The 10,040-nt window shown below is 61.4% G+C and overlaps 1 protein-coding gene across 2 annotated transcripts; it reads right to left on the bottom strand.

The window, feature by feature from the left end:
- Positions 1–790: 790 nt before the first annotated feature.
- Positions 791–8,639, bottom strand: PABPN1 (poly(A) binding protein nuclear 1). 2 transcript variants are annotated; one of them, XM_080631834.1, is made up of 7 exons: positions 8,508–8,639; positions 6,797–6,911; positions 5,759–5,826; positions 5,550–5,656; positions 3,217–3,304; positions 1,715–1,863; positions 791–920 (listed from the first exon to the last, which is right to left on the bottom strand). In XM_080631834.1, exons 2-7 carry the CDS (start codon positions 6,876–6,878, stop codon positions 881–883), a joined length of 534 nt encoding a protein of 177 aa, XP_080487960.1. In that variant the 5' UTR covers positions 6,879–6,911; positions 8,508–8,639; the 3' UTR covers positions 791–880. The 2 variants fall into 2 exon arrangements, with proteins under 2 accessions (XP_080487960.1, XP_080487959.1); XM_080631833.1 differs by lacking the exon at positions 8,508–8,639 and having other exon boundaries at positions 6,797–7,649.
- Between the last annotated feature and the right edge of the window lie 1,401 nt (positions 8,640–10,040).

The following is a 10,040-nucleotide window of genomic DNA, read 5'->3' as shown; positions in this document are numbered from 1 at the left end:
GGTGCAGATCCCCCCACAATCCAACATGGTACGGTCCATGGGGGCCAATGGGGAGGGGGGGAAAACCCCCTGCAATCCAACATGGTACGACCCATGGCGCCAATAGGGGTCAATAAGGGGGCAGCCCTCCAATGGGTGTCAATGGGGGGGGGGGGTGGACCCCCCCGCAATCCAACATGGTATGGTCCATGGCGCCAATAGGGGTCAATGGGGGGAACACTCCAATGGGTGTCAATGGGGGTGAACCCCCCCCAACGCAACATGGTATGGTCCATGGCGCCAATAGGGGTCAATGGGGGGAACACTCCAACGGGTGTCAATGGGGGTGAACCCCCCCTAACGCAACATGGTATGGTCCATGGCGCCAATAGGGGTCAATAAGGGGGCAGCCCTCCAATGGGGGGGTGTCAATGGGCGGGGGACCCTCCAATAGGCGTCAATGGGGGTGACACCCCCCCCAACGCAACATGGTATGGTCCGTGGGGTCCAATAGGGGTCAATGGGGGGAACACTCCAACGGGTGTCAATGGCGGTGGACTCCCCCCCAACGCAACATGGTACGGTCCTTGGGGTCCAATAGGGGTCAATGGGGGTGGACCCCCCCCAACGCGACATGGTATGGTCCGTGGGGTCAAATAGGGCTCAATGGGGGGAACACTCCAACGGGTGTCAGTGGGGGTGGACCCCCCCCAACGCGACATGGTATGGTCCATGGGGCCCAATAGGGGTCAATGGGGGGGTACCAAAAGGCCTACGGGAGTGGGGGGGTTAAAAGAGGAGGGGGGGACGAGACAACCGCCCCCCCCCCCCCATTGACAACCAACCAACCCAACCCCCCCCCCCCATATCCGAGATGGGAGCGTCCAAGGGTCCAGAGGGGTCAATATGGGGAGTACCAGGAGGTGGCTCTGGCCCGGCCCCTGTGGGGGGAACAGGAGGGTTATGGGGGGGGGGGATATAGGGGGGGGTTATAGGGGTTCTATAGGGGGATATAGGGGGGTCTATAGCGGGGAATAGGGGTGGATAAAGGGTGTATAGAGGTACACATGGAAGAGGGACATAGGCAGGTGATGGGGGGGATATGAAACCCCAAACACCATTTAGTGCCCCCAAAACCCCACATAGACCCCCACTGACCCCCTGTAGGCCCCTGTAAACCCTCTTTAGGACCCCACAGCCCCCCTTTATCTCCCCATAGACCCCCTTTATCCCCCCATAGCCCTCCTTTATCCCCCTTTCAGACCCCATAAACCCCCTTTATCCCCCCATAGCCCCCCTTTATCCCCCTTTCAGACCCCATAGCCCCCCTGTACCCCCCCTTTCAGCCCCCCATAGCCCCCCTTTATCCCCCCCATAGCCCCCCTTTATCCCCCCCAAACCCCCTTTAAGACCCCATAGACCCCCTTTATCCCCCCATAGCCCCCCTTTATCCCCCTTTCAGACCCCATAGCCACCTGTTAACCCCCTTTCAGACCCCATAGGCCCCCTTTATCCCCCCCAAACCCCATTTAAGACCCCATAGACCCCCTTTATCCCCCCATAGCCCCTCTTTATCCCCCCCAAACCCCCTTTCGGACCCCATAGCCCCCCTTTAAGACCCCATAGACCCCCTTTATCCCCCCAAACCCCCTTTAAGACCCCATAGCCCCCCTTTATCCCCCCATAGACCCCCTTTATCCCCCCCATAGCCCCCCTTTATCCCCCCCATAGGCACCTGTAGGCCCTGCCGCGGGCCCGGCTGTAGCCGCTGTAGAAGCGGGCTCGGGAGGCGCTGAAGGCGCCTGCGCGGCCCCGGAAGCGGCTGCGGGGGAAGCCCCTGTCCGTGGTGCTGATCCCGGGCCGGTTCGTGCGCTTCGGGATCACCTGCGGCGGGCAGGGGGCGCCAGCGCGCAGGCGCCGGGCTCAGCCACGCACCGGGAGGCGGGGCTTGGCCATATATGGGGGGCGGCGAGGGCGGGAGGGGCGTGGCTTGGCCATGTATGGGTGAGGCTAGCGGGCGGGAGTGATTGGCCCGTAAAGGGGCGTGGTTTAGCCATATATGGCGATGCTACCGCGTGAAGAGGCGTGGCCTGCCCATATATGGTGATGCTAACAGCGGGGCGGTTTAGCCATATATGGTGAGGCTACGGGGGGGGGCTCTATAGGGGAAGGGCTCTATAGGGGAAGGGCTCTATAGGGGGAGGGCTCCATAGGGGAAGGGCTCTATAGGGGGAGGGCTCTATAGGGGAAGGGCTCCATAGGGGAAGGGCTCCATAGGGGAAGGGCTCCATAGGGGAAGGGCTCTATAGGGGAAGGGCTCCATAGGGGGAGGGCTCCATAGGGGGAGGGCTCCATAGGGGAAGGGCTCTATAGGGGAAGGGCTCTATAGGGGAAGGGCTCCATAGGGGAAGGGCTCCATAGGGGGAGGGCTCCATAGGGGGAGGGCTCCATAGGGGGAGGGCTCCATAGGGGGAGGGCTCCATAGGGGAAGGGCTCTATAGGGGGAGGGCTCCATAGGGGAAGGGCTCTATAGGGGGAGGGCTCCATAGGGGAAGGGCTCCATAGGGGAAGGGCTCCATAGGGGAAGGGCTCCATAGGGGGAGGGCTCCATAGGGGAAGGGCTCCATAGGGGAAGGGCTCCATAGGGGGAGGGCTCCATAGGGGGAGGGCTCCATAGGGGGAGGGCTCCATAGGGGGAGGGCTCCATAGGGGAAGGGCTCCATAGGGGGAGGGCTCCATAGGGGGAGGGCTCCATAGGGGAAGGGCTCCATAGGGGAAGGGCTCCATAGGGGGAGGGCTCCATAGGGGAAGGGCTCCATAGGGGGAGGGCTCCATAGGGGGAGGGCTCCATAGGGGAAGGGCTCCATAGGGGAAGGGCTCCATAGGGGGAGGGCTCCATAGGGGAAGGGCTCCATAGGGGAAGGGCTCCATAGGGGGAGGGCTCCATAGGGGAAGGGCTCCATAGGGGAAGGGCTCCATAGGGGAAGGGCTCTATAGGGGAAGGGCTCCATAGGGGGAGGGCTCCATAGGGGAAGGGCTCCATAGGGGAAGGGCTCCATAGGGGAAGGGCTCCATAGGGGAAGGGCTCCATAGGGGGAGGGCTCCATAGGGGAAGGGCTCCATAGGGGAGGGTCTCTATAGCGCCCCAAAAGCACCCTATAGAGCTCCATAAACACCCCATAGGCACCCTATAGAACAGCATGGACACCCTATAGACGCCCCATAGGGGCTGCCTACCTTGATCTGCCTCCCCCGGAAGAGGGACTCATCCAGGGCCATGGAGGTGCGCACGGATTCCTTGTCCGAGAACTCGATGTAGGCGAAGCTGGAAAGGGGGGGGGGGAACCGTTTTGGGGTGAATCGGGGCCGTTTTGGGTCCTTTGGACCCCGTTTTGGGGTGAATCGGGGCCGTTTTGGGTCCCCGGACCCCGTTTTGGGGTGAATCGGGGCCGTTTTGGGTCCTTTGGACCCCGTTTTGGGGTGAATCGGGGCCGTTTTGGGTCCTTTGGACCCCGTTTTGGGGTGAATCGGGGCCGTTTTGGGTCCCCGGACCCCGTTTTGGGGTGAATCGGGGCCGTTTTGGGTCCTTTGGACCCCGTTTTGGGGTGAATCGGGGCCGTTTTGGGTCCCTGGACCCCGTTTTGGGGTGAATGGGGGCTGTTTTGGGTCCTTTGGACCCCGTTTTGGGGTGAATCGGGGCCGTTTTGGGTCCCCGGACCCCGTTTTGGGGTGAATCGGGGCCGTTTTGGGTCCTTTGGACCCCGTTTTGGGGTGAATGGGGGCCGTTTTGGGTCCTTTGGACCCCGTTTTGGGGTGAATGGGGGCCGTTTCGGGTCCTTTGGACCCCGTTTTGGGGTGAATCGGGGCCGTTTTGGGTCCCCGGACCCCGTTTTGGGGTGAATCGGGGCCGTTTTGGGTCCTTTGGACCCCGTTTTGGGGTGAATCGGGGCCGTTTCGGGTCCTTTGGACCCCGTTTTGGGGTGAATCGGGGCCGTTTTGGGTCCTTTGGACCCCGTTTTGGGGTGAATCGGGGCCGTTTTGGGTCCCTTTGGACCCCGTTTTGGGTCCCCGGACCCCGTTTTGGGGTGAATCGGGGCCGTTTTGGGTCCTTTGGACCCCGTTTTGGGGTGAATCGGGGCCGTTTTGGGTCCCCGGACCCCGTTTTGGGGTGAATTGGGGCCGTTTTGGGTCCCCGGACCCCGTTTTGGGGTGAATCGGGGCCGTTTTGGGTCCCCGGACCCCGTTTTGGGGTGAATCGGGGCCGTTTTGGGTCCCTTTGGACCCCGTTTTGGGGTGAATCGGGGCCGTTTTGGGTCCCCGGACCCCGTTTTGGGGTGAATCGGGGCCGTTTTGGGTCCCTTTGGACCCCGTTTTGGGGTGAATCGGGGCCGTTTTGGGTTCTTTGGACCCCGTTTTGGGGTGAATCGGGGCCGTTTTGGGTCCTTTGGACCCCGTTTTGGGGTGAATCGGGGCCGTTTTGGGTCCCCGGACCCCGTTTTGGGGTGAATCGGGGCCGTTTTGGGTCCCCGGACCCCGTTTTGGGGTGAATCGGGGCCGTTTTGGGTCCCCGGACCCCGTTTTGGGGTGAATCGGGGCCGTTTTGGGTCCCCGGACCCCGTTTTGGGGTGAATCGGGGCCGTTTTGGGTCCCCGGACCCCGTTTTGGGGTGAATCGGGGCCGTTTTGGGTCCCCGGACCCCGTTTTGGGGTGAATCGGGGCCGTTTTGGGTCCTTTGGACCCCGTTTTGGGGTGAATCGGGGCCGTTTTGGGTCCTTTGGACCCCGTTTTGGGGTGAATCGGGGCCGTTTTGGGTCCTTTGGACCCCGTTTTGGGGTGAATCGGGGCCGTTTTGGGTCCCCGGACCCCGTTTTGGGGTGAATCGGGGCCGTTTTGGGTCCTTTGGACCCCGTTTTGGGGTGAATGGGGGCCGTTTTGGGTCCCCGGACCCCGTTTTGGGGTGAATCGGGGCCGTTTTGGGTCCCCGGACCCCGTTTTGGGGTGAATCGGGGCCGTTTTGGGTCCCCGGACCCCGTTTTGGGGTGAATGGGGGCCGTTTTGGGTCCTTTGGACCCCGTTTTGGGGTGAATCGGGGCCGTTTTGGGTCCTTTGGACCCCGTTTTGGGGTGAATCGGGGCCGTTTTGGGTCCCCGGACCCCGTTTTGGGGTGAATCGGGGCCGTTTCGGGTCCTTTGGACCCTGTTTTGGGGTGAATCGGGGCCGTTTCGGGTCCCCGGACCCCGTTTTGGGGTGAATGGGGGCCGTTTTGGGTCCTTTGGACCCCGTTTTGGGGTGAATGGGGGCCGTTTCGGGTCCTTTGGACCCCGTTTTGGGGTGAATCGGGGCCGTTTCGGGTCCCCGGACCCCGTTTTGGGGTGAATCGGGGCCGTTTTGGGTCCCCGGACCCCGTTTTGGGGTGAATGGGGGCCGTTTTGGGTCCTTTGGACCCCGTTTTGGGGTGAATCGGGGCCGTTTTGGGTCCTTTGGACCCCGTTTTGGGGTGAATCGGGGCCGTTTTGGGTCCCCGGACCCCGTTTTGGGGTGAATGGGGGCCGTTTCGGGTCCATACCCACCCTTTGGGGTGCCCGCTGTACTTGTCGCACAGGATGGTGACGCGGTTCACCGAGCCGCAGCCGTGGAAGTGCGCCTCCAGCTCCTCGGCCGTGGCCCCATAGTCCACCTATGGAGATGGGGATGGGGGGGGGGGGGGCGCCGCCAGTGAGCCCCATGGCACTTGGGGGGCAGCCCCATAGCGCTTAGGGGGTAAAGGGGCCGGACTCACGTTGCCCACGTAGATGGAGCGAGCGTCGGCTTCCATCTTCTCCTCCAGGGACATGATGACCGGGCCGGCTGCGGGGGACAGCGTGCAGGGACCCATAGCGACCCATAGGGAGCCATAGAGAGCCATAGGGACCCATAGAGAGCCATAGGGAGCCATAGCGACCCATAGGGAGCCATAGAGAGCCATAGGGACCCATAGAGAGCCATAGGGAGCCATAGAGAGCCATAGGGAGCCATAGGGACCCATAGAGACCCCATAGGGACCCATAGAGACCCCATAGGGACCCATAGAGACCCCATAGGGACCCATAGAGACCCCATAGGGAGCCATAGAGAGCCATAGGGACCCATAGAGAGCCATAGAGAGCCATAGGGAGCCATAGGGACCCCATAGGGACCCATAGAGACACCATAGGGACCCATAGAGAGCCATAGAGAGCCATAGGGAGCCATAGGGACCCCATAGGGACCCATAGAGACACCATAGGGACCCATAGAGAACCATAGGGAACCATAGGGACCCATAGAGACCCCATAGGGACCCATAGAGACTCCATAGGGACCCATAGAGACCCCATAGGGACCCATAGAGACCCCATAGGGACCCATAGAGACCCCATAGGGACCCATAGAGAACCATAGGGACCCATAGAGACCCCATAGGGACCCATAGAGACACCATAGGGACCCATAGAGACCCCATAGGGACACATAGGGACCCATAGAGAGCCATAGGGACCCATAGAAACCCATAGAAACCCCATAGGGACACATAGGGACCCATAGAGAGCCACAGGGACCCATAGGGACCCATAGGGAGCCATAGGGACCCATAGAGACCCCATAGAGACCCCATAGAGAGACCCATAGAGACCCCATAGAGAGACCCATAGGGACCCATAGAGACCCCATAGAGACCCCTAGAGACCCATAGGGACCCACAGAGACCCATAGAGACCCATAGAGACCCATAGGGACCCACAGAGACCCATAGAGACCCATAGAGACCCATAGGGACCCCATAGCCCCCCAGCCGCACCGTTGCCCGGGGGGGGGCTCATGTTCATCTGCTTCTCCACCTCGTTCTGCAGCTCCTTGAGCTTCTCGGCCTCCTCCTCCATCTCCCGCACCCGGGCCTTGATGGCCTCCAGCTCCTGCGGGCAGGGGGGGGCACGCGCCCCACAGCGACCCATAGAGCGCCCCATAGAGACCCAGAGGGACCCATAGAGCGCCCCATAGAGACCCATAGGGACCCATAGAGACCCATAGGGACCCATAGAGACCCCATAGAGACCCATAGGGACCCATAGAGACCCCATAGAGACCCATAGGGACCCATAGAGCGCCCCATAGGGACCCATAGGGACCCATAGAGACCCCATAGGGACCCATAGGGACCCATAGAGCGCCCCATAGCGACCCATAGAGACCCATAGGGACCCATAGAGCGCCCCATAGGGACCCAGAGCAACCCAGAGCGCCCCATAGCGACCCATAGAGCGCCCCATAGCAACCCATAGAGTGCCCCATAGAGCCCCAGAGCGACCCACACAGCGCCCCATAGCAACCCATAGAGTGCCCCATAGAGCCCCAGAGCGACCCACAGAGCGCCCCATAGGGACCCAGAGCGCCCCATAGGGACCCATAGAGCACCCCATAGGGACCCATAGAGCGCCCCATAGCGACCCATAGAGACCCATAGGGACCCATAGAGACCCCATAGAGACCCATAGGGACCCATAGAGCGCCCCATAGGGACCCAGAGCAACCCAGAGTGCCCCATAGAGCCCCAGAGCAACCCACAGAGCGCCCCATAGAGCCCCATAGGGACCCAGAGCGCCCCATAGGGACCCATAGAGCACCCCATAGGGACCCATAGAGCCCCATAGACACTCACAGAGCGCCCCACAGCGACCCATAGAGCGACCCATAGAGCCCCATAGCCCCCCCATAGAGACCCCACAGAGCCCCCATAGGGACCCATAGAGCGCCCCCAGAGCGACCCATAGAGACCCATAGAGCACCCCATAGGGACCCAGAGCGCCCCATAGACACCAAAGAGCCCCATAGACACCATAGAGCCCCACAGACACCCATAGAGCCCCATAACCACCCCATAGCGCCCCACAGACACCCCTATAACCCCCTATAGCCCCATAAAGCGCCCCATATCCCCCCTATAACCCCCATATCCCCCCTATAACCCCCATATCCCCCCTATAACCCCATAACGCGCCCCATATGCCCCCTATATCCCCCCTACAACTCCTTAAAGCACCCCATATCCCCCCTATAACCCCCATATGCCCCCTATAGCCCCATAAAGCGCCCCATATCCCCCCTATAACCCCCTATATCCCCATAAAGCGCCCCATATCCCCCCTATAACCCCCTATATCCCCCCTATAACCCCCTATATCCCCCCTATAACCCCCTATATCCCCATAAAGCGCCCCATATCCCCCCTATAACCCCCTATATCCCCCCTATAACCCCCTATATCCCCATAAAGCGCCCCATATCCCCCCTATAACCCCCATATCCCCCCTATGACCCCCATATCCCCCCTATAGTCCCCTATAGCCCCATATCCCCCCCATAACCCCCCCCTATAGCCCCACAAAGCGCCCCACATCCGCCCCACCGCCCCACCCCTCCCCACGTGACCCCTTTCCCGCCCTCACCCCCAACCACGTGTCCCACCCCCAACCACGTGCCCCCCCCCCCCCCCCCCCCCCCCCCCACGCTACCGGGTCCTCAATGGCGGCGTCCCCGGCGTCCCCATCCCCTAACCCGGCCTCCTCCTCCTCCAGCTCCTCGGCGCCCTCCTGCGGCGGGTGCGGAGCGGCGGCGGCCCCGGCGGCGGCCCCGGCCCCGGCCACCCCCCCGCCTCCTCCGGCTCCACCGACCGGATCCCCCCCTCCGACCCCGCCGCTCCCCAACGCGGCCCCCCCGGCTCCCAGCGGCCCGGCCCCGCGGCCTCCTCCTCCTCCTCCTCCTCCGCCGCCGCCGCCTCCTCCTCCTCCGCCGCCGCCTGAGGCCCTACCGAGGGCCGCGGCCTCGTCCGGCCCCCCCGCTCCCGCCCCCAGCCCGTTGCCGTAGTGGGCGCCGCTGTCCCCCGCGGGCCCGGCCGCCGAGGAGCCGCTCCCGGCCGCCGCCGCCGCCGCCGCCGCCGCTTCGGCCCCGCGCTGCCCCGCACCGCCGCCGCCCCGCAGCGCCGCCATGGCCGCCGCACAACCCCCCCCTCCCAGCGCCCGACTGCGCAGGCGCGGGCCGCCCTGAGGGGAGGGCCAATGGGAGAGCGCGGACGGCGGGGAGGGGCGGGGCGCGACGGGAAAGGGGCCAATGGGAAGGGGAGGGGCGGGGAAGGGGCGGGGCTTGCGCTTAAAGGGGGCGCGCGGGGCGGGGGGGCGCGGAGGGGTCCGGTCGTCGGGGGGCGTTTTTGGGGGGGGGGGGGGGGGTGTGTGTTGAACCGGGTTGAACCGGTTTGAACCCGGTTTTCACCCGGTTTTAAGCGTTTAAAAGTCGTTTTTAGCGTAAAGAAACCCTTTCCAGGCGGTTTCCTGCTCTTAAAGGTCTCCATACACCCGTTTTTAACCGTTTTTGACCCGTTTTTAACCGTTTTCGACCCGTTTTTAACCGTTTTCGACCCGTTTTTAACCGTTTTTGACCCGTTTCTTAAATTTAAACCCGATTTTAAGCCGTTTTTACCCCTTTGAAAGCCTTCGGAGCCGTCTTTCGCATTTTAAGCCTTTCTAAACCCCATTTTAAAGCGTTTTTTGAGCTTTTGTAACGCGTTTTAACCTTTTCTGACCCATTTTTAACCATTATAAACGATTTTTGCCCCATTTTTAACCTTTATAAGTGATTTTTACCCCGTTTCTACCCTTTATAAACGATTTTTGCCCAAATTTTAACTTTTATGAATGCTTTTTAGCCCGTTTTTAACCTTTATAAGTGATTTTTACCCCGTTTTTAACAGTTCTAAACCCTTTTGACCCATTTCCCGACACTTTCGACCTCCGAAAATCACCCTTTCGATGGATTTTGCCCCATTTTAGCCGCCCAAATGCCTTTCCACGCGTTTTACAGTCAATGGGACCCCCCCCCCGCACCTTCTGAAAGCCCTTTTTACCCATTTCTAGCCTGTTTTTAGCATTTTTAACCTGTTTTTACCATTTTTGACCGGTTTTTACCCGTTTTTAACCTGTTTTTACCATTTTTGACCGGTTTTTACCCGTTTTTAACCGGTTTTTACCATTTTTGACCGGTTTTTACCCATT

This window comes from Psittacula echo (assembly GCF_963264785.1).
Source record: "Psittacula echo genome assembly, chromosome: 19".
NCBI lineage: Eukaryota > Metazoa > Chordata > Aves > Psittaciformes > Psittacidae > Psittacula > Psittacula echo.
The sequence above is the reverse complement of the archived record's forward strand: the minus strand, read 5'-3'. Positions and strand labels throughout refer to the sequence as shown.